Source organism: Coniophora puteana (assembly GCF_000271625.1).
Source record: "Coniophora puteana RWD-64-598 SS2 unplaced genomic scaffold CONPUscaffold_16, whole genome shotgun sequence".
In the NCBI taxonomy this organism is placed as follows: Eukaryota; Fungi; Basidiomycota; class Agaricomycetes; order Boletales; family Coniophoraceae; genus Coniophora; species Coniophora puteana.
The window spans coordinates 1,046,429-1,067,723 of record NW_006913068.1 but is presented as its reverse complement, the minus strand read 5'-3'; the positions used below and the strand labels follow the sequence as shown (position 1 = coordinate 1,067,723).

General features: G+C 53.7%; 9 protein-coding genes across 9 annotated transcripts; 3 read left to right on the top strand and 6 right to left on the bottom strand.

Moving 5' to 3' along the window:
- Positions 1 to 957: 957 nt before the first annotated feature.
- On the bottom strand, positions 958 to 2,591 carry CONPUDRAFT_159175 (uncharacterized protein; the record flags this gene model as incomplete). Its single annotated transcript, XM_007776228.1, has 13 exons — positions 958 to 1,153; positions 1,217 to 1,283; positions 1,349 to 1,510; positions 1,571 to 1,669; positions 1,724 to 1,778; positions 1,831 to 1,907; positions 1,957 to 1,989; positions 2,048 to 2,078; positions 2,133 to 2,161; positions 2,219 to 2,315; positions 2,366 to 2,418; positions 2,483 to 2,492; positions 2,544 to 2,591. The coding sequence occupies 13 exons, from the start codon at positions 2,589 to 2,591 to the stop codon at positions 958 to 960; spliced, it is 957 nt and encodes a 318-aa protein (XP_007774418.1).
- A 487-nt stretch (positions 2,592 to 3,078) lies between these two features.
- On the bottom strand, positions 3,079 to 3,494 carry CONPUDRAFT_159174 (uncharacterized protein; the record flags this gene model as incomplete). Its single annotated transcript, XM_007776227.1, has 3 exons — positions 3,079 to 3,219; positions 3,275 to 3,343; positions 3,414 to 3,494. 3 exons carry the CDS (start codon positions 3,492 to 3,494, stop codon positions 3,079 to 3,081), a joined length of 291 nt encoding a protein of 96 aa, XP_007774417.1.
- A 201-nt stretch (positions 3,495 to 3,695) lies between these two features.
- CONPUDRAFT_159173 (uncharacterized protein) lies at positions 3,696 to 4,726 on the top strand (the record flags this gene model as incomplete). The annotated part of the gene is made up of 3 exons (XM_007776226.1): positions 3,696 to 3,805; positions 3,890 to 4,493; positions 4,559 to 4,726. The coding sequence occupies 3 exons, from the start codon at positions 3,696 to 3,698 to the stop codon at positions 4,724 to 4,726; spliced, it is 882 nt and encodes a 293-aa protein (XP_007774416.1).
- Positions 4,727 to 5,787: 1,061 nt separating this feature from the next.
- On the bottom strand, positions 5,788 to 7,196 carry CONPUDRAFT_131957 (FMN-linked oxidoreductase). The gene is made up of 4 exons (XM_007776225.1): positions 6,866 to 7,196; positions 6,361 to 6,799; positions 6,050 to 6,306; positions 5,788 to 5,993 (listed from the first exon to the last, which is right to left on the bottom strand). The coding sequence occupies exons 1-4, from the start codon at positions 7,133 to 7,135 to the stop codon at positions 5,877 to 5,879; spliced, it is 1,083 nt and encodes a 360-aa protein (XP_007774415.1). The 5' UTR covers positions 7,136 to 7,196; the 3' UTR covers positions 5,788 to 5,876.
- Positions 7,197 to 8,586: 1,390 nt separating this feature from the next.
- Positions 8,587 to 12,123, bottom strand: CONPUDRAFT_147246 (uncharacterized protein; the record flags this gene model as incomplete). Its single annotated transcript, XM_007776224.1, has 5 exons — positions 8,587 to 10,920; positions 10,978 to 11,022; positions 11,080 to 11,349; positions 11,402 to 11,779; positions 11,869 to 12,123. The coding sequence occupies 5 exons, from the start codon at positions 12,121 to 12,123 to the stop codon at positions 9,958 to 9,960; spliced, it is 1,911 nt and encodes a 636-aa protein (XP_007774414.1). The 3' UTR covers positions 8,587 to 9,957.
- A 761-nt stretch (positions 12,124 to 12,884) lies between these two features.
- Positions 12,885 to 15,464, top strand: CONPUDRAFT_112288 (general amidase). Its single transcript, XM_007776223.1, has 10 exons — positions 12,885 to 13,248; positions 13,338 to 13,497; positions 13,558 to 13,670; positions 13,737 to 13,879; positions 13,944 to 14,317; positions 14,379 to 14,425; positions 14,486 to 14,656; positions 14,708 to 14,859; positions 14,926 to 15,068; positions 15,157 to 15,464. Exons 1-10 carry the CDS (start codon positions 12,973 to 12,975, stop codon positions 15,294 to 15,296), a joined length of 1,719 nt encoding a protein of 572 aa, XP_007774413.1. The 5' UTR covers positions 12,885 to 12,972; the 3' UTR covers positions 15,297 to 15,464.
- A 1,211-nt stretch (positions 15,465 to 16,675) lies between these two features.
- CONPUDRAFT_159169 (uncharacterized protein) lies at positions 16,676 to 17,128 on the top strand (the record flags this gene model as incomplete). Its single annotated transcript, XM_007776222.1, has 2 exons — positions 16,676 to 16,745; positions 16,830 to 17,128. 2 exons carry the CDS (start codon positions 16,676 to 16,678, stop codon positions 17,126 to 17,128), a joined length of 369 nt encoding a protein of 122 aa, XP_007774412.1.
- A 543-nt stretch (positions 17,129 to 17,671) lies between these two features.
- On the bottom strand, positions 17,672 to 18,687 carry CONPUDRAFT_65552 (uncharacterized protein; the record flags this gene model as incomplete). The annotated part of the gene is made up of 4 exons (XM_007775900.1): positions 17,672 to 17,996; positions 18,052 to 18,160; positions 18,219 to 18,277; positions 18,341 to 18,687. 4 exons carry the CDS (start codon positions 18,685 to 18,687, stop codon positions 17,672 to 17,674), a joined length of 840 nt encoding a protein of 279 aa, XP_007774090.1.
- Positions 18,688 to 19,574: 887 nt separating this feature from the next.
- On the bottom strand, positions 19,575 to 20,877 carry CONPUDRAFT_65699 (uncharacterized protein; the record flags this gene model as incomplete). Its single annotated transcript, XM_007775908.1, has 3 exons — positions 19,575 to 19,872; positions 20,020 to 20,124; positions 20,237 to 20,877. 3 exons carry the CDS (start codon positions 20,875 to 20,877, stop codon positions 19,575 to 19,577), a joined length of 1,044 nt encoding a protein of 347 aa, XP_007774098.1.
- Positions 20,878 to 21,295: the final 418 nt, after the last annotated feature.

Genomic DNA, 21,295 nt, shown 5'->3' with positions numbered 1-21,295 from the left:
GCGGATGGGATTTTAGCTGAGGCACAGTGCTTGCTATCGAAATCGATCATAGGCCCGCGCATATTCTCTTCGACAATACATTGAAATATGTATACTCCATAACATATATAGCACTAGTATGCATTAAGGCACATCCATACTATGGCAAGATGACCGTAGTGATTATGGAAGTGTATGAGATATGTTACAGTGCTACGGAGTAGATATATGGCCACCGAGACTGGGTCACCGGTCCTCACTTTACCCACACAGCATACACTCGGCAGGGACGTACATAGAAATTTAGTTTTCCTGATGTATGTATGGGTGCTTCTACTTACCTGAGGTCATTGGTCATTGAATATGAGGCACTTGAAGCTCTCGAGCGTTATAAGAAGCCATCGCCTGTCCCTAGGAGTTCTCGAGGAGGTAGCTCCCGAGCAGAAGGAGCGAGTATTGTCATATCTTTCTCGAAAGACTTGTCCGAGCGTTAGAGGCACTGGTGTGAAGAGTCTCGGGCTAAAGCGAAGAACCATAGTTGAAACTTAAGGCGCGAACCTTGGGCTTGGTTTTACCGATGATATGGGAAATAGCATAGCGTTGGTAAGGCTTCTGCTGACAAAGTTGAGCGTTGGATGACGAGGATGGCCTGACGAGATACGGAGAACAAGAAGAGACGTGTGCGCGGGAGTGGAATAAGTTGAAACGCGGGGACAGGCAGGGACCGACAAATTCATCGTGCGGGGGCAAACCGCGCCTTCCCAATCAGTAGCAAGCCCCTTTCTCCCCACAAAGCCTTCAAGCTTCAAGCTTCAATGTTTCGACGCTGGCGCGATGAGCTTCAAAGTGTTCTATCCATACATGTGAATTGAATTAGCTAGTATGATCATATGTGTACAAAGATAAACTGAAAGAATAATCAATCGCTAACTAAGGTAATTTTCAAGTCTTTCGCCCTCGTTTCGTCGGGCCGTCGAGTCATGGCTGTCCACTCGCACTAGAGCTCGGCCTGTCCGAGGTTGACTCGGTGATGAACACGATGTTGTCAAGAGCTTCCATCTCCGCGTTGATGAAGTCCGTGTAGGTACAGTCAGCCATGGTGCGTTTCTCGCTTGCAGCCCAGAGGCTGCGGTGCATCCGGGTAGCAAGCACGACATTCAGAACGAATTGTGGGCTGGTTTCGGCGTAATTAGCTACTCCGGCCGTAGTCGCACATGGTGAAAGCGTAAGAACTCACTCTTCCAAGAGACCGCTGTAGGCGTCTGGAAGTACGACACATGTGACCAAGTTGGCGATGGTCAAACCTAACGAGGAGATTAATAATGCCGCTCGTATCTCGCGTTGAGTATAAGCGGCAACGCAAACTCACTCAGACTAACGAAGACGTAGAGTAAGTTTCGAGTAATTAGAAGGTCCTGCATGTTGTGCTTTGGTCCGCTCGACCCGAAAGGAATGGCTTTGACCAGGTCTTTAGATAAAGCTTCCTGTCGACGGTTAAGATATGCACGAAGAAGAGTCAGGACCATGATCTCTGTTATGGCCGTGGTACTTGTTAGAGGGGAAGGCAGTCAAGTGAAGCGTTAAGACTCACCGATCTCAAGGAGGATGAACGAGACAAACATGACGATGTAGTAGTTGCCTTGGGAGCCATAGAAGCATCCGGTAACAGGGTAGATCTTGATATCCAAGACTTTACGGACGACGTTAGCATTGCATGCTGCCACAAGAAACTATAGCGATCTACATGGCATGTTCGTCGAAGGCACAAAGCCAACAGCGTATGTCCCACCCACTGCAAGCTACAAAAACAAGAGTAAGTAGCAGCATTACTGTTGGATTCGGAAGACTTACGACGAAGCTGATGCTAAGGAATGCAAGGATCCATTTGTTGTTTCCCCACAGAGCGTATACTCTCAGTAAGAATAGAGCTGTGGTCGTTTAGCCTCGTGGGTTTTCGATGAGCTCGAGTAGACGTACCGTCTGACGCGAAGATGATGATGAGGCTGAAGACTGAACATCATATCCTCCGTTAGCTGTGGCACCAGCCGAATTGTGGCAAGTCACCCACCACTGGCAACGGTGTCTATAAGGAGGCAGTACTGGAATGACATAAGTCAAATGAGCCAATGAGATCTCCGGAGAGAATGCCTTACATCTGGTGTGTCTCCCTCATAAAAGTCGACTGCACGTATGCAGAATTAGCATCGGCTCAGAGTGGATTACCGCACACGAAACTTACAGTACACGTGCAGACCGAGCATCACGAACGGGCTGAGGCGGGTGAGCACATAGAGGATCTTGATTATTTGAGCCTTGGAGTTCCTCAGAAAAGCGATCTACGATATGGCATAAGTGAGTGCATCAAGCGAGTTCGAGGAAGCCTTACCTCTTCGTCGAGGGTGATGAGACAATCCCAGACCCAGAAGGTAGCCAGAGACACTGCGATCGAAGCACCATCACGGTCACGTTCTATCCGACGTCGATCCATCACGATTCGGCTCACCATAGACATACTGCAATGATAAGCATCGATGCCAAAGCAAAGAAAGAAAAGCAAGGCTCACGTTCAGAACCTGGTAGCTCTCAGCAAAGATGAGAAGGCTGTTGTCCATGGGTTTGCTACTCTGACATTCCCCTCCTTGGCCATGGTTTTATATTGCGACCACTGGCGTAACGACAGGCGTTCATAGCAGAGAAAGAAGCGGTGCAAAGGAGAAAAGCACAAAACATACCATAAAGAGATGTGAACGTGCCCGAGAGGCGGAGTCAACTTTCGCAGCGCATGAGATTCATTAAGGGCAAAAGGTCCGTAGGCAGGACTTCCTAGGACTTCCAGCGGTGCAAGGCGATGCACGAGCGTTATCTTGCCGGCACTTCCGTCATTGACCGACTTCCACCGAGGGCTTTAGATCGCTTCTCTATGTAGAAGAGGACGCGATCTCGACGCGATCTCCAAGCACTGTCCCAACGGTAGGCGAATAAGATTGGTTTTTCGCTATGAGGAGAGGAATCAGACGAGGATTGAAGATGTATTAACTTTTGAAACGCCCTATAGCGTACATGTAAGATAATCTTTTCTTAATTAAGGCACTTACTTTATTACAAGGTTCGCGGGAGGACGTAGCGTTCAGTGCTCAGGCTGATGTAGATGGCGGTGCCGAGATCTTCGGTGATTCCCAGCACCGCGGGGACAGGCGTCAGTGGCGTCCAATAGCGAGCGTCCTCATGCTGGCCTCGAGGCTTCAAAGTCCCCGATAAGAGCATGTGAGCAAGCGCGATTGGCGCGATGGCGCACTCGCCTGACGCTCAAGGCGGGACATTCCTCCTGCCGGCGAGGGACAGTCGGCCTTTGCATAACGCAGACCTAAGAAAATTTTATTTCGTCTGATGTTTCCTCGAAGAACTCGCACCAGAGCTGCGGATCACGCACTTACCATCGGCTGTGTGATCTTGCGATCAAAGCTTGCTGTATCGGCGCGCGCCTTTTTCTTCGCAAAGACGGGGAAAACCAACATAGGATGCGGTAGATGCCGCGTACGGAGCGATAACACCATCTAGCTGCACTGCAGTCTCTCAAAGACCTTCGAGCCCCTCTCAGTCCCAAAATATCAACCCTCGCCCTTCCGCCATCCTCCTTCCCCGTTCTTGATACCCTCGAGTTCTTTGCTCCCTTGGGCCGGAGTCTGCAGTTCTTCGTCGAGTGCCTTGACTTTTCAATGCTTACTCTCGTCTCGTTACGGCTCGGTGCGTGCGCCGCAGAGGACGCGACGTTCGAAGACTTGTTAGATGCTGTCAAAAACCTCAGGCAACCCGAAAAGCTGGAGTCGTTCGCCATAGAAGAATTCACGAATCGTCGCCCTGAATAGGAGATCAACTCTGGAGTACTGGAACCTCTGTTTTCCTTCACTAGCCTGCGCAAGGTCGTCTTCGAAACCGCTCGCGAGGTCCTATTATTCGATCTCGATATCCTTCTACTGATCGAGGCGTGGCCGCACCTAGAGGTCCTCTCCATCAATGAAAAATGTGGCTGGAAAATCCAGCCGAGCGTCACGCTCGAAGGTCTACGCTGCATCGTCAAGGGCCTACCGCATTTGAAGGAGTTGCATATAGCCATTGACGCGATAGACGTTGAGCCGGGGTGCGATATTGGACACGGTTACCCCGAATCCCGGTACCCAGAATTCCGACTTGACCTCCTTGACTCGAGCATTGGCGCGGAGATCGAGGACGTAGCAGCGTACATCGGTGACATCTTCCGCGAACGGGAACTGCAGCTGGACGCGTATCAGCTAGCCTGGGATTTTCACCCGCTCCCCCCGGATTTGTTGGTGGAGAACGCGCTGTACCAGCAAGGTTGGAGGGACGTGCATAAGCTGTTGTGCGAAGCTCAGGACACGTGGTCATCGGACGGCGAGGGCTCCGGACAGAGTTCGTGCTCTGCCTCGGACGTCGACGAAGGCGAGGGGTCGGGCGGAGAAGAGGTTTCGGACGAGTCCGCATCCTGTGCAAGCGCCGTAGCCCCGGCAGTCGATACTGCAGACAAATCGGGTTATTCAGTATCACTCTAGTGTCAATGCAGTACCCGCGTCTGGTTGGTTACTTTGTTCGTTTTGAGCCCAATGCTGCGACGACCATAAACGGCGGACTCGTCGAGGTATGGAGTGACCAGCCGCTTGACGTGGTGCCAGGATCGAACGATTCGCGAGCGGAGCGGGATCATCTCTTCCCAGTCCGGGCCCGTTTGTAGGCTATATCGAGCGTTTTCCCGGAAAGCAAGGTATCCCAAGCGCGGGCAGATAGCCTCGAGTGACATCAGGAAATCTGGGTATTCCATAGGGAAGGGTTCGAGTTCGAGGGAGACTATGGATGGGCCTATGATCACGCGGGTGAAGGGCATCATGTGCGTTGCAGCGTTCGTCCACTTCAAGAGTCGCATCTTAGGGAAGGGATTATCCGAGGGGACTAAGCAGAGCTCACGAAACACGTCTGGCGAGATAAAGTCATATTCGTCATACGACGCCCGACCCTCGTACGAAGTATCTTGATCAAGTGAAATGACCCTGTGTGCGCGTTTGAGGAAGATTTCCCAGTCCGAGGTATCAAGCGGGTGGACCAGTGAAGCAACCTTCTGGAGCCGTGAGATGGCAGGCATGAGATAATGAGAAGAATCTCACCCTTTTGTTTTCCGTTACTCCATACTGGTTTACCGAAGTTGTCACTACAATTGGATTGCTCGGAAGGTGGAGGAGCAAAGGGAAGATCCCGGGAAGTTCAGCCCACACTGCGTCCAACGAAGCTTCGAAGAGGATATGGCATGTGAGAGCAAGGGCCGCCAGATCCGCTTTGTGCGTCACAAAGCTGGCGACATGATGGGCAATTTCAGGTATGAACAGGGCGGGGTGGGGATGCCCCATCCTCTGCGCTCCGATCGGGGTGTCGTCGGTGTTTGAAAACATTGTAGCAAGGTAACCGAGCTCTCGCGTTGATAACGTCCGAGGAGAGAATTAATGAAGGTCAAGAGCGTGAATCGTCGAAGGTACCCAGTGGGTTAGGATGTCACTCGACGCGTGACGCGTCGCGTTTCGTCACGGATAACGCGCAGCAATCAAAGTCGACGTCACGACTCTTACTCGTGTCCGTAATTCTAACCGAGCACAAGCGTGCGCAAGAAAACTCATTTTGTTCGCGAAATGCTCATTCAGTACTTCTGCTCCATCCTGAGAAAGCACATACGCTGGAGTTTGTGCATACAGGCATTCGTTGAAGGCTGATCCAAGCTAGAAGGCTCTGAAATTCTAGCACCATGATGAAAGAAACATAGTTATCACATTATGCACTAGCATCGTGAAGTCTAGGGATATACATTATAAACAATTAGTATTTTACAAACCAGCCTCCTAAGCAAAGGGCCAGTCGGTATACCCTTCCGGCGTCAGATTGCCCATCAAGTAGAATTTCGAGCGATCAGGTGCCGTCAGGAGAATGTTATCCCTCAAGCGACGGGGAAGATCAGGCTACAATGACGACGATCAGTCCGCTAGACCAGTAATTTCGACAGTGGTCAACTCACATTGGAGATAAACAACCGCCCGAATGCGAACAGCCCGCCCTTCTCCTCGGCTTCCTGTAGCGCGATATCGCGAGTGTTCCCGCCGGCAGTAATGTACGCACGGTCGCCCCAGATCTTGCGGATGAAGTCGTTCAACCCGGCAGAAGGATTCAGCTCGTCCGCGCGGGGCTCAATGACGTGGATGTATGCGATGTTGCGCTCCGCAAGCTCGGTAGTGAGGTAGGTGTAGGTTGGTACTGGGTCCTCCATGCCCATGGCTAGCAAAATTGTAAGTAACCGTGGAGAAAAAGACAATGACTAAGTGAACGCACCTTGGAACTTGCCCCACGGGCTCAACCGGATTGCCGTGCGCGATGCGCCAATGGCCTTGACGATAGCATCAACAACCTCCAACGCGAACCGCGCCCTGTTCTCGACGCTACCGCCATACTCGTCCGTGCGAGTGTTGGACACGTCTTGCAGGAACTGATCGACGAGGTACCCGTTCGCGCCGTGCACCTCGACTCCGTCGAACCCTGCGGCAATTGCGTTCTCGGCGGCTTTGGCGTGCAACTGGACGTATTCCTGGACCTCAGACACCGCGAGCGGGCGAGGCGTGCTCGTTGTCCCGTACAGATCGGTGTAGGGGATGGCGGAGGCGGAGACAAGTTCGTGTCCATCAGCCTTGAGCGCCTGAGCGCTACCAGCGCGGCCCATAGCCCAGAGTTGGAGGTAGATATACGAGCCCTTGGCGTGTACGGCTTCGGTTATCTGAGTTAGTGAGAAGATATGAGCGCCCGGAAACGATGAACAAGAGAGCACGAATATATAGCTCACCTCCTTCCAGGCCGCAATCTGCGCGTCGGACCAGATACCAGGCGCGTGAGGGGTACCACCAGCTTGCGGAGCGATGACCGTAGCCTCAGAGATGAGCAATGTTCCGGGCATGCTTGAACGTTGACTGTAGTACGTTGCAGCTTGAGGACCAGGTACGTGGTCGGCATGGGCGCGAACGCGGGTGAGAGGGGCGAGAACAACACGGTGCTTAACCTCGATGTCGCCAACCCGGAGAGGCTGGAACAGAACGGGAGTTTGGGAAACGGTCATTGTGAGTTTGAGATGAAGATGCGAGAGGTGATTAGAGGAGAAAGATGTGTAGATTGGATGGATTGGATTGTGCAATCTCCCCTCTCAACTGCATGTACTTATACTCCTCCAGCCCTTTTAGCCCTCGACTCTTGCTTACGAGCGCGAAGGGAACGCGCCGACGTCCGCGCGCACAACATGGACAATGCTGGAAAATGTTTCACATACCAACGTAAGCAGTTCTGCTAGCCACGCTGGGCGCCCGTCGCACTCGGGAGTGCATTACCAAGCATTGGCAAGCAAGCGCTGGGATTGAGTAAGCGCTGTATGAAACCATGCGGTCCTGTCAAGGAATGAAGTGTATTTGGAGTGAGGTACTTCAACCATGCTCGACCATGCGATAATGTCGTGGAGGGAGCTCAAGTAGACATTTGAACGAATGCAATGAATGTTGTTGAGAATGAGAATCAAAGACGAGAGTGACGAGCTCGGTGCACGCAACATTATCGCAACATCCATTTCTGGAATGTTCCGATATCCGATATCCCCCTATCTTAAAAAGCTGCCCTAAATGTTTGCGAGATAACAAATGAGATGTCACCGGGCTGCGATTTTTTTTTCAGATTAGCTTCGCACCGTCTTAGCCAAAATAATTATATATCAATGAATCCAATTCGCCATAGTACCAGTACTATACGGATAATAGATGTAAGAGTCCGAGCTCAACGAGACAACGCAAAAACAGTGATACGAAGAAGTGAAAAATGGCGGCGCGAACACGCGTATAAATAACGAGTCCATGAGAGGCTCAGAAATGCTGATAGAGATGAAAAGGGTTCGATGCAACGAGGAAGAAGAGCGGAAGATGAGTGATTAGAAAGCAGAAAGCGGTGAACAGGCACTACTCCCGGAGCAGCAGCGATGAGGAGAACCGAAGTCGCGTCGTACTGCCGAGACACATCCTTGTCAGTCATGGCCATCGCTAGACATATGCGCGCATACCTTCATCCTCTTCATCGAAAGCGTCCACCGCGAATGAGTGTACACGGAGCCGGTCCGTGCAGAAAGCGGTGAACAGGCACTCCAGGTGCAGCAATGAGGAGGAGGACCGAAGTCACGTCGTACTGCCAAGACGCGCCCTTGTCAGCCGTTGCCACCACTGGACATATGCTCGCACATACCTTCATCCTCTTCATCGCAAGCGGCCACTGCGGACGGATACACGGAGCCAGCCCGTGCATCGCCAGCAAGAAGCCCAGATGGGTATTGTGTCGCGTTCCGAGGGATATCGTCGAAAGCAGGGTGCCATGTGTACAATGTCAGAGAGATAGCAATCGAGAGCGTCTTGCCTTGCGTCAGATAGAGGAGTGGAGTCAGCATGAGGGAGCAGTGGTTGCCTTGGTATAGTGTCATGTCGCAGTCGATCAGTGGAGGTTAGTAATGACCCGGGATCGCGCGTTAGCGGGTGAGTAATTGTTGAGTGTTGAGTAGCCGTAAGGTGAGTACATAGGTGTCAAGTGAGCAGTTGTCGGATGAGTAATTGTCGAGCGAGTATTTGTTGAGCGAGTATTCGGGCGAGTAGGCATCGGGTGAGTAGGCATCAGGTGAGTAGGCGTCAAGTGAGTAGGCATCACGAGAGTAGGCGTCAAGTAAGCAGTTGTCGGGTGAGCAATGTCGGGTGAGTAGTCGTCAAGTGAGTAGCCGTCAAGTGAGTAGTCTTCGAGTGAGTAATAGCTGAGTGAGTAATCGTCGGGTGAGTAGGGGTCGGGTGAGTATCGTCAAGTGCTTAATGTCGGGATCGTGCATCAGCGAGTGAGTAATCGTCAGGTGAGTACAGGTCAAGGATCCAAGGAGCAGCTGAGGGATCCTCGTGTAGTCGCAGAAGTGCAGTGGTCAGCTAGATGTCATGTCGTGTCTCATGGGGACAATGCTAATAAAGGAGCGGTGGCCGGCGGATATCGTACTAGAGGTCCAGGAGAGGTTTTGCGCGTTCGCGTCTTCAAGGAATAGCAATTAAGGTGTTCTCGTATCGCGCTACGGAGGAGCAATTATGGTGAAAGGAGCGGTGATTGAGCAAAGATCGTGTCCTGGTATCGCTGTACCGTCATGCTAGAAATGAACGTGTCGCCAAAAGAGTGATAGCTGAGCAGATATCGTTGTCCTGTAGGGGTATCATACGGTCGGCGCTGATAGATATGGCGAAAACGAAGTGCGTCTTGTCTCGATTTCCGGGTATATGGTCGTGATGCAGGCGCTCGTGTGTGGCGCTAAAGGAGTGGTAGCCAAGTGGGTATCGTGCCGTCGTGCAGTGGTACAGTCGGAATGAGAGAATATATGCAGCGAGAGAAAGACCGGTGGTCGAAGGAGTCGACGGAAGTGGGAGTGCCTGCGTGGGCATAGAGATAGTAGTCGATGGGTATCGATGTCGTGCTGCGGGGTATCGTTGGGGTATCGAATTATCGTAAGGGGTATCGGATGGGGTATAAGCTGCAGTATCGTCGAGAAATAGTGTGTCACCGGTTTTGTCGTGTTTGTCGTGTTTTTGTCGTGTTTGGCGCATTTTCAGCTTTTTGTAAGCTTTTCCTCACCGTCATAGTGTTCGCAGAAGACGGAGTCGTCGGAATTGGAGCCCGTATCGGGCCTGGTTGAGAGCTAGAGCTCGGCTTTCATCCATGTGCCCTCCATGTTCCTCGTCGCCTTCTGTCTCCTCTTCCTCTATCATCATCCTCTTCTCTTCACCCTCCTCTCCGTCTCGTCTTCGCCTCCACGCCAGCTCTCCGCTTCCTCCCTCATCTCCCCTCCCTCATCCTCATGCTCGCTCTCACCTTCCCAGAATCCCATCCTCACGTCTTCCTTGCGTATTCAAACCTCCTCGTCGTCATATTGCCCACAACAGATTCGACATTGACGTTCTCCTTCGCCGCACGACAGGCCTTGAGATGTGCAACAGCTCGCTGAACGGTATGAGCAAGCCCTTTCAACGGCTTGACCAGTTCGCCAGAGCGAAGCATAGGGGGAACGTTCGCGAAGGCGTCAGAGAAAGGAACGACCGGCGGGCGAGGCAACGGCGTGGCGGATGGTAGTTTCCCACTCGCAGCACTCTGAGTCCCTTGTTGGACCCCGGAACTTGCGCTCGTAGTTGTGCACGGGCTCCGCCGAGCGTAACCGGGGAGGCGAAGTCGCGGATCTGTCGTCTTTTCTGAGCTTGCGAAAGGGCGGGAGGGTTTCCTCGGCAGATCACTGGCATCCATGGCGAAATCGACGTCGAGATGCTTCTTGTTAACGCCACCGTCGTTGCCCGATGCGTGATGAGCGGGACGAGGACCCTCGGCGATTTTCACGTCTTCGTGGCTGGCCTTCAGCTGGGTAAGGGCACCCTGAACACCATAGGAGTGCACGTGCATGCACTTTGCTGGCTCACCAGCGCAAAGGAACGCGGGGATGTTCTCGAAGGTGTCGGAGATTGCCACAGCCGGTGCATCCAATGGCTTAGAAATGGATGGTGCGGACGTCGATGCATGTGCGAGCTCGGATGCATCAACAATCGTGAGTCTGCCTAGCTGGGCTGTAAGCAGCGCGATGGACGAAGCGAGCGTCGGTGCATCCGAAGAAGGGGCGACTGAAGGGTTTGATAGAGAGGGCGCAGGAGCATTGATCGTAAAGGACTTGGTGGTAGGAAGCGAACCAAACGCCGAGTAGTGACGAGGAGCAACAGGAACGAGCTTCTGGATGCGCGGTCTGTCCATGCGAGTCCTGGGCTTTCTATCGCTACAGCTGATACGTCGGCGCTTTGAAGGAGTCCCTGTCTGAAAACAAAAGTCAGAACTCTGACGTAGGCAACGAAGATGGGAAAGAGGACGTACCACTTCGTCTTCAACGAGCCAGTAAGGACGCTTGATGCCGCGAGGCTGTATACGAACACGTGAGTATGGTGGTGTACAAGAAGTATACAGCTAGACACTTACAGGAACTACCTCTGTAGCGGATCCAAAGGCAAAGGACACGCATGGCTCATCGACGACCATGTCTTCAACTGATGAGCTAGAGACGACGCTTGGGGTGCCGGGGCCGTACTGGGCGAGATGAAGAGGAGCGGGGAACGCAGAATACTCTGCGTCCAAAGAGGAGACACTCAGGTTGGAGTAGTCGACGTGCCGGACAAGCGTGCTAGGAAGGATGTCGAAGTACTCGTCGACGTCAATATCCATATCCACGTCCGTGTCCACGATAGAACCCTTAAAACGTGTCAAACGACGCCGGCAGCTAAGATGACCACGGTGTACTCACCGAGATAACGTCCTTGACGTCCCCAGCGACTTGAGAATCGAAGACCTTGAAGTGCGCCTCCCTTGAGTCTCCCCCGCTGTCGTAAGCAACGAGGGTAGGAGAGTAGTGTCCAATCTCGCGAGTGGGGCTCGCTGGTGATGCACCCTTAGCGGTCTGGTACTCGTCCTGAGAGCAGTTGGCGGTGCTCAGACTGGGGAGCTCTTCAAAGTCCTCAAGGGAGTCCTCGGTAGAGATCTCGGACGTTCCGCGGGGCTGAACGGGGATGTCCGCGGGAATGAGGTATTGGGCGAGGTTGTCCAGAGTAGCGTCGGCTTCCTTGCCGTCGACGCCGTCTTCATTCTCAGTCTCGTTCTCGGGCTCGCCCTCGTCATCGAGCACCTGGATTGCAATAAAAACCAGGTGAAAGAAGGTGCGAGCGAGAATGAGAGACTGTCGACAACGAGGACGACACAGCGAGCAGTACATACCCCCGGTGTCTCCGCCGAAGGCTTTGTGTCCCCTTCGTCCTCGTCATCTTCATCGTCGTCCTCGTCGCCGAAGATAGCCTTCAGGAGCTCCTTCTTCGTCATGGACTGCACCTCCTTGTTGAGCAGGTAACGACGGAAGCGGACCCTCTGCATGTACGGCGAGGACCTCTTCAGCTGGACGGACTTGTGCTTGCCTCGACGAGAGCGAGCGCGGCACTGAGCTGTGTAGCGAGTGTGCTTGGTAACAGTTGACATTGTTGTATGTTGTAACGGTTTTGTATGCGCTGTATCGATGTTGATGGAGTAAAGAGAAGAGAGAGGAGGCAGCGAGGCCCTGCGAATATAACGGATTGAAATTCGGTCTGGATTTGAACATTAACGATCGAGGCGGGTGGCTGGTGGCGCGCCATCGTCACGTGTTATGTCTTTTGCGAAAGGCCGAGGACATACTGCTTTGCCACCCAGAGTGTCATAGCAAACAAGTAGGCCAAACAACGGAGAGGTCCTCGATAGAGCCGTAGCGCAAAAGCAGTAGTTGGTCTAAGTCGTGTAGCATGTATGCATAGATGGCATGCCAGTCGGCACCCCACAGTAGACGTACGTCTAGGTGGACACAGAGAGAGTCTAGAAAGTCACCACGAGCGGTGCGTTAAGTGAAAGCTCTTGAGTTGTGGACTTTGACGACATGGAGGGAGGAAGCAAAAAGTAGCTTGCCGCCGGGAAGCAGCTCGGGCGCAGTAACGCCAATACAAAACATCTTATCTGAGTTTCGTCCTGCAGTGAAGAAACCTCTCTTCCTGCACTCTTTCCGGATTCATGAAGCGGGATATGTCATAATTGACATAAAAATGACACGATCCCCTGAGTGAAATTGCTGAATTCAAGTTATGCTCCAGTCTATATGTATGCTGTGAGTCTATTGAGAAGATGGGAAGTAGAATGATTTCGCACGTTGCCGCGAACTGACAGAAAGGCGGATAGCCGAAGCCACTATGTAACCTTGATCTTGCTCTCCTCCCCCACCTGCCTACCCATCCTCGTTTTGACGGGTGATCTCTTGCTGCGATCGCCCTTCATCCGCCTCTCAACGGCACCACACTCATTATGAGCACGCCCAAGGAAGACTGGCGCACCCTCTGCTCCAGACGCAAGCAGAAGCAGAACGAGAACATACCCCCAGAATGGCGCATCCAAGTCCCATCGAAGGACGTACAGAATGTCATGGACGTCCCATATACCTGCGGCCTGCTAAGCCCTGAGGAACTTGCGCTCACCGATCGCGACCTGGACGACCTTGTAGCGGACCTGACGAGCGGGAAGCTGAAGAGTGAGGACGCGACGAGGGCATTCCTCAAGCGAGCGATTGTCGCGCATCAGGTGGTACGTCGATGGGCCCATCTTTCCTCCCTTCATCCACGTGCAAACTGATCCTGACGAAGGTGACTTCGCTGCGGTATGCAAATGTCTAGACCAACTGCCTGACGGAGATCTTCGTCGACCGGGCGCTGGACCGTGCACGCGAAGTGGACAAGTACATGGAGGAGCACGGAAAGCCAATGGGGCCTTTGCACGGGCTGCCGATTTCGTTGAAGGACCAGTTCACGATGAAGGGTCTAGAGACCATCATGGGTGAGTGATCGCCGCTGAGATTAGGAGCGTGCCAAATACTCAATTTCATGCGGTGCTTAGGATACGCTAGTAACATCGGGAAATTTGCTGATCACGACTGCGTCCTCGTCGAGATGCTCTACGAGCTCGGCGCTGTGCCGTTCGTGCGCACGAACGTCCCGCAGACGCTAATGGTACGTCTGTCCGCGTATCTCTGCAGTCCATAATGGGACAATCATTTACTAGTAACACTTTTCCAGTGGGGTGAAACACAGAACAACGTCTTCGGACGAACCACAAACCCCTATAACCACCATCTCACAGCAGGCGGCTCCTCCGGCGGCGAAGGCGCCCTCCTCGCGATGAACGGCAGCCCTCTCGGCGTCGGCACCGACATTGACGGGTTCGCCCTCCCACCTTACACTCACCGCACCATCATCTAACATCCCCACCCTCCACCCACCCAGCTCCCTCCGCATCCCCAGCGCCTTCTGCGGGCTCTACACCCTGCGCCCGTCCTACGAGCGCCTTCCCTACCACGGCGCGGCAAACGCGCTCACCGGTCAAGAGTCCATCTCCTCCGTCCTCGGGCCAATGTCGCACTCGCTCGGGTCCCTCAAGCTCTTCACCAAGGCGCTCGTAGACGCTCGGCCGTGGGAACGCGATCCGCTCGTCGTGCGCAAGCCGTGGAATGAGGACGAGTACAGGCTCGTGGACCACGATCGCGGGAAGAGGATGTGCTTTGGGATGCTATGGGATAATAAGGTTGTGAAGCCGCATCCTCCGCTCAAGAGGGCGATGGAGATGGTGAAGAGGGCGTTGGAGGAAGCGGGGCATGTCGGTGCGTGCTTCTCTCTGTCTGTTGCTCGTGGGATGCTCACTAATGCTTGATGTGAATGCAGTCATTGACTGGGAACCGCTCAACCACGTCGATATCTACCGTGTTGCTGTGAGTATTAATTCTCGCGTACATCACCTTTCCCTGAGCTGACTTTGATATTTTGCCCAGCAAACGATCCTAGTGGCGGACGGCGGAGAAGACTACCGCCGAGACTGCGAGGTCTCCGGCGAACCCCTCATCACCTCTATGAGCCCCGAGAAAGACGCACACCAAATCGACTTAGAGGTCTCACTCGTCAAGATGCTCACAGGGCCACCGCGCTCACGGAGCGCGTACGAGGCTCGTTCTTCCTTCTTTCCCGTACGCACGTAGCTGACCCATATCGTGCAGCTCTGGCAACTGCACACCGAAAAGCGAAACCTGCGCAAAGCCTATCTCGACCACTGGAACGCGACTGCCAAGCGCACGGGCACAGGCAGACCCGTTGACGCCATCATCTCGCCCGCCGTCGCGTACACCGCTGTTCCACACGGCCTAAACTAGTGCGTCGTTGCCTTCTCCCCTCCATATCACTTGTTTTGATGACTAACAACAACCTGATGCATCAGCGACTCGTTCTACACGACACTGGGAAACGCAATGGACTACGCATGCTCCGGCTTCCCGGTGACAGTCGTCGACCCCGAGCAGGACATGCCGCACGACCCGCACGACTTCCATAACCACGAAGACGCGGCGTTCTACAAGCTCTGTGCGTGCTCTCCCTCCTCCTTCTTCCTCCTTCTCTTCGGAGCTCCAAATCGACCAGCGTCGTCGGCGTGCTGACTTGCCAGATATAGACCACCATGAGCTCTTCGCGGGCTTGCCAGTCGGGCTGCAGCTCATCGGGCGCACGCTCGAGGAGGAGGCGGTTATTGGTATGACGGAGATTGTGGATGGTATTGTAAAGGATTATAAGAAGCGAAACAATCTCCAGTAAGTATGTGTATCATAGTATTGGCGAGCGGATGTTGGTGAAAGGGGGGTTATACCCAGAGAGCTGGGCGTCAAGCGTGCATCTAGGTTGTAATTTGTATCATGATCCTGTACTTACGTGCATGTACCCAGCCACTATGTAGGCAAACGCTCTAGGAAACGATTACTCTGGGCTTCAATAGGGCGCAATCGCACGCTTTGGTGGGAAACTCTGGAAGTGGTTCGCGACTTCAACTGGTATCTATAAAGCAGACAACAAAGGCATCGTGCAAGCGCAGCAGTCGTTGACGATAACTGTCGTAGCAATTTTACCGAAAGTTCAGCTAGCAGCAAAGTTTCTGTGCATCCTTATTTTCTTCGGGTCTTGACTTTCCGTCAAGTGACCATCATCATAAATCTGAAGGCGTGTCTCCAGTGTGGAAATGTCAAGGGGACGTCCTTCCCAAGGGACCGAACTTATACATTAATCTATGGATTTGCAATCCTTTCAGTATGCGAAGGTGAGTAACCACACCTACAGTCGGTAAATTGCGGCTTGTTGAAGTTGTATCGGCTTCGTCTTCTGACAATAATCTTCTGAGTGTTTGGTCGCCAGTGGGGAACGAACGATGGATCGTGGGAAGTTCGGATTTGTTGGTGTTTGCGTCGGCGAGCTGACTCACCTTGGAACTCGACAACCACCATGACACCCGAACTTATTCTCAGGGCCTCTATCCTTCTCACTGGGGTCACAGAAAGCCGCTTTCTGTAGAGGCGTCGCAGACTACAGTGGTGCAACAGCTACAAGAATCTCCCGAATGGAGGACTACAATTACTTCCTAAGGTTGGTGGCGACCTTCAACCCTCCGCATATCCTCGGGGTTAGTCTCTAGCTGCCAATAGTCAGCAAGGAGCTCGACGACTAGCGCGGAAAGGTGGAGCGTAAAGGTATTGTGCAGATCAAGTTGAAAAAGCTACACCAGAGCACTCTCAACGCTGATAATTCGTCACTGTCACCGCCACCGGCGTGTCACCTTTGTCATTGATATCGCAGGCTTCAGCCTCCGAGACCTGCTCGCTCGGTCTTGCTGCTCGGTTCTTTTTTGCGAGGGTATACGCTTCTTGGACAACGCTCTGCCTCCGCTATTGCGCTGGCAAAACGAGGGGTTATGGATGCGTAGCTACAACTCGTCGCATTCCACACACGGGCAATTTTTGCCATCTCCTCGAACCCGGGGATCACCCGCCGTCTCTTTACTCGCCCTTCATACCCGTCGTTTGTGGAGAGGATTCTTGCGCTCGCCCTGGATGGGTACTTAAATGCAGCAGCTTATTGTGGGTGAGACACATAAACACACTCGCTCTCCCCTCAATACTTGTCTCTCACTCAAATATCAAACCACCATGAACACGAAGCTTTTCATTGCATTAGCCTTCGCTGCCTCTGTCACAGCTGTCCCCGTGGATCTCGACGGTGCGATTTTCTTTTCTCCGCGTAGAAATGGACAGCAATTTTATGCTCATGCAACCCGTGTTGTGTCTTTGGTACACGATACAGGTCTTCTCCAGGGTCTCTCCGCAACTGCCACACGGACCGGCTCCGCCACGCCCACGCTCATCACTTCCGCCTTGGGAGACATCCCCACCACCACTGTGACCGTCGGCTCCGCCACACCCACGCTCATCACTTCCGCCTTGGGAGACTACCCCACCACCACTGTGACCGTCAACCCTACCACGGTAACGCTCATCACCTCCGCCTTGGGAGACGTCCCCACCATCACGGCCAGCCCTACCCCATACATGTACATTACTTCTGCCTCGACGATCGCCCCCACTATCACTACTGCCGCGTGAGCATATCAACTCTGCGACGGTGTCGTAATGTGTTCCGGAGGAGCTTGGTACAACTCTGTCGAATGCAACGGGCTTGGACGTATAGATACCTTCGGAGGCGCATAATAATTATGAGTTCTGACTGCGTACGATGTGACAAAATGCCGACGCATAAGTTTTCAAGTGTCCCTCGAAGGGCGGTGGCATGATTGGCGCCATGACTGTTCTGCCGGAATATCATGAAGCCTAGCAACCTATGATCAAACTTGTTAGCTACGCAACAAACAAAAAAGAAACGTTCTGAGTGCTAGTGCTCAAAGCTATGCTTCTCTTCGATAATCCTATGAAGGACGACTCAGCACCAGCGGAAGGACGGCAACGTCGAGGGTCAGAAGATGGTCGGCTGAGTACCCAAACCCATTTGAAGCCACATGCAATACATCCTAGCGCTATGTATATTGTCAGACCGCATGCACGACATACCATAATGTACATTAATACAACAAACGCAGTTAACTTCAACCACACCATGATCTGGGCTGTGGCAGCTCCCACTTCAACCATCTACTCAGTGTCAAATACCAAGGCCCTAATCTCGATGGACTGCCTGTGAGGAGCATCGGCAGGGCTGGTAGAGTCCTTAAAGGCGGAGTGGGGAGTCAAGCGCGCCCTGCTATAGTCGGAGTCGAAGCACTTGATCAGTACAACCTCTTCTGGGGACTGATCCGCGAGGTAGTGCCACTTGTGCGCAGGGTTGTACTTCACACCAAAAGTATATCCAACCTTGTTAGGATAGATCAGGCGCGACGAGACGAGATCTTTGTCGTAGTCAATGGAGTAGAAATCCGCCAGCGCGAGGGGGCTGTGAGCGACGATGTTCTCGATAGGCCTGTGTGTGCATTAGGACGCTCCTTAAATAACGTCTTCAGAATAAACGCTCTCACCTCCACACGTTAATGATGCGGAAGCGTCCCTTCAGGAGACGTTCGGCGTCCGCGCCCAGGTGGTCGCGAACACGGTTGAAGGCGGCCACATCCGTCTGGTCGACATGAGCTATGTACTATCGACGGTGTGGTCATTAGTGCATTGCTACTGAGCGTGTTATTCTTACTGACCCCAGGCCCCCTCTGTCCTTTCGGCTGTTCAAAGCTATCTTGCGTCGGGGACCGCCTATCCGAGTCCATCCAGTGAGTGGACGCTTTATATATCCGAAGCTACAGCAACAGACCATACCTAATGGTGTGATCGAAGATAAACACCCGTTTAGCACCCGCGTGCGTCTTCAAAAGCTCTTCGACTTCCTTGTAGTACTCAGTCTTGATCGCGTCCTCGTCTGTGAACAGCTTCTCCTTGCTGACGTGACGGACGTATTGAAAGCCAGTCTTGTCGAGACCGATCGTATCCTCCTTCCCACGTACATCGTGAATCACTACGTCGTGCGGCTCAGTGGCGATGTTGGTCCTAGGTACACCTTCCGGAGGCTCTTCGCGGTATCGGTAGGGACCTTCACCGCCCGGGAGGGTGACATGATAGTTCAACGTAGTAGGGACATCACGAGGAGAGAGTGTTTCGATAGCCATAGCGTGGGTGGATGATAAAGGTGCTGGGTTGGGATGAAGGAGGAAAAGCCCAGAGACGGCAGCCTTTATATGTCTCTTTGCAATGGTGTGTCATTTCCCGATCCCCAGGTACTCTAGGAGCGCAGCGCCGAAGCATTCGAAGGTTTCCTGAGAACTGCCCGGTGGGTAATACCAACTCCTGAGCTGACAGCGTTGAGCCACTTTGCTTTGTGAGCCCGAGGCCCGGGGTGGGTCCAAGTTTAGAACAGCTTGGGCGCAATACAGTATTCGCAATGTTCAAGGACGTCTTCAGGATGATACACAAGAGCACATCATTCGCGGTTCGCGTTGCGCATTCGGTTCCGCCCCACGTGATGATGGTGTACGCTTGACACTATCCAAGGCGCTTTAACTGTGCCAGTCAAACTTTAGTTTGGCTGCGAGACTGCGGCCATAGGCTTATTGCGTTCAGTTCGTCATGGAGCACGCTAGGCTTCGACCAAGGCGGTCTGGACCATATCTCGATACGATACGAGTATGCTATATAGGCGCCATTATGGAAGCGAACTACTTCACTCTCCTATGACCATATCTAGGCAATATGGACATTGAAGAGTGAAGCAGTTCGCTACTCTGACCGATACATCATGTAGTTTATGCCAAATCTACACCGATGATACGACAGACTCGATCGCGATGAGCCTGTGGATAAGTATGCGCGTGGTATATATCCATGAAGCCCAACTCCCCTGATAGAAACCGGAGGAAGAAAAAAAAAGAATATAAAGCAGTATACATCCATCCTTTTGAGATCCACAAAGTCCCCATTGAAAACATACATGGCCAAGTCGCCCGCCGCCGCCCTCACTTACAACTTCAGTCATCTCACCTTCGCACTCTTAAACACCCTACAGCATCTCGCGCTCCCTCGCCCTTTCCCTCGCCTTCCTCCTCCTCCTCACCTCGCCCACAACACCCTCCCCATGCCTCCCCGCCATCTCGATCCCCACCGTCTTCTGATGCTCGCGCCGTATCCGCCTGACCAGCACGAACTGATAGAACCCAAACAAGGCCGCGCATATGCCCGCGACGGCGCCCGTGACGATGATCGTCGACTTGGACGTCGCGGTGAACACGCCGTGCTGTGCGCCGAAGACAGACGTGAGCGTCGAGATGATGCCCGCGAGCGAGTTAAGTAGGCCGGGGCTGCAATGCATAGTGCAACGTGGTAAGTAGTGCAGTGGTAGAGAAGATAGGGGGTGAGTGCCGAGCATCGATGACACGGGTGCGGTGGAGTTATAAGAAGTTTAGGGCAAATGGGCAGGGGAGAGGGAGAGGGAAGGGAAGACGTACAGGAAGATCCGGTTACACAGCCAGATATAGTTGTTCTGCCACCTCCACCAGAGATAACACATCCCGACCGCCCCGATACCTGTGCAAATCCACGCGATGACGAACCTACAACCGCACACAGACGCATCAGCAATCCACCCGACTCAAGCTCAACTTCTCGTCCTCAACGCGGACGAGTATTTTGTTTTTGAAAATAGGAGGGAAAAACAAGGCTCACAACGGAATATCCGTAACAGCATTCACCAACAACGTCTCCGCGCTCCCGAGGCCCTGCTGGCTGCTCAGCGTGTCGAACGTGCCGGGAAACAACACGTATCCCGCGAGCAGGATCCACGTCGCGAAGCTCGCGCCCATGTTGAACAGCTCCGGGATGTCGTCCAGCGCGAGCAGCATGTTCACGTAGCGCGTCTGCGCCGCGAGCCCGCTTGACGATGTCGGCGGGAGCGGCGGGCGCTGTTGAGATGTTGTTCCTTTTTCTGCGTCGCTGCCATCGTTCCCGGCGAAGCTCGTATTCTTCCGGCGTTTCGTGGTCGCTGTTGTAGAAACTGTCTTGGACAACGGCGTCTTCCGCCCAGACACAGAGTGTTTGGGCTCGAGCGCGCCGTCGCCGGTGCCACCAGTAGCAGACGCACGTGCAGGTCCGTGCGCGTCGGGCTTTTCCAGATAATGCGGATTGGAATGCTCATGATACCCCGCTCCGAGCCCATAATCCCCGTTCTGACTCGTCCTCGGCAACGAGCTCGATCGCCCGCTTGACCCGCGTCTCCCGTTCACCTCGGGCCCAGGCCGCCCGCGCACCGAGCCATGGGCGGGCAACGGCGGTGGCGGTGGCGAGCCTGGTCCGCCGTGCGTTTGCATCCCGGGCCCACCGTCGCCGCCACCGGGACTAGCACCGAACGAGGAACTCCTTCCATGCGGCACAAGCGACGTCCCCGACCCGCCGAGCGTACCCGAGCTCTGCCCGCTGCGTCCATACACGGGCGGCTGCGGCGTGAGGCTCGCCGCGTACCGGTGCGACGCCGCGCTAGGCGGGCGCTCGTGCACGCGCTGCCGGCTCTGGAACGTCGCGTGTGCGCTGTTCGGCGATTGCGATTGGGAGTGGGGGCTCTGCAGCTGGGCGCCGGCGAACGGGTGTGGCGGTAACTGCAGCGGCTCGTTTTGCTCCTGTTGCTGTTGCTGTTGCTGATGCTGGGAGGGACGCGCCTGGAAAGACTGATGCGAAGTGGCGGACTGGAAGGAGTCGTGCCGGCTGTAGGTTTCGCGGTGCTGTACGTCT

Excerpts from the sequence above, each read along its gene's own strand:
- CONPUDRAFT_131957 (XM_007776225.1), bottom strand. The coding sequence starts at position 7,135 with ATGACCGTTTCCCAAACTCCCGTTCTGTTCCAGCCTCTCCGGGTTGGC. Across the intron at positions 6,307-6,360 it reads CCCGTGGGGCAAGTTCCAAG|CCATGGGCATGGAGGACCCA; the intron begins GTGCGTTCACTT and ends CAATTTTGCTAG. Across the intron at positions 5,994-6,049 it reads GGCGGTTGTTTATCTCCAAT|CCTGATCTTCCCCGTCGCTT; the intron begins GTGAGTTGACCA and ends TCGTCATTGTAG.
- CONPUDRAFT_112288 (XM_007776223.1), top strand. The coding sequence starts at position 12,973 with ATGAGCACGCCCAAGGAAGACTGGCGCACCCTCTGCTCCAGACGCAAG. Across the intron at positions 14,860-14,925 it reads GTTCCACACGGCCTAAACTA|CGACTCGTTCTACACGACAC; the intron begins GTGCGTCGTTGC and ends CTGATGCATCAG. Across the intron at positions 15,069-15,156 it reads CGCGGCGTTCTACAAGCTCT|ACCACCATGAGCTCTTCGCG; the intron begins GTGCGTGCTCTC and ends TGCCAGATATAG.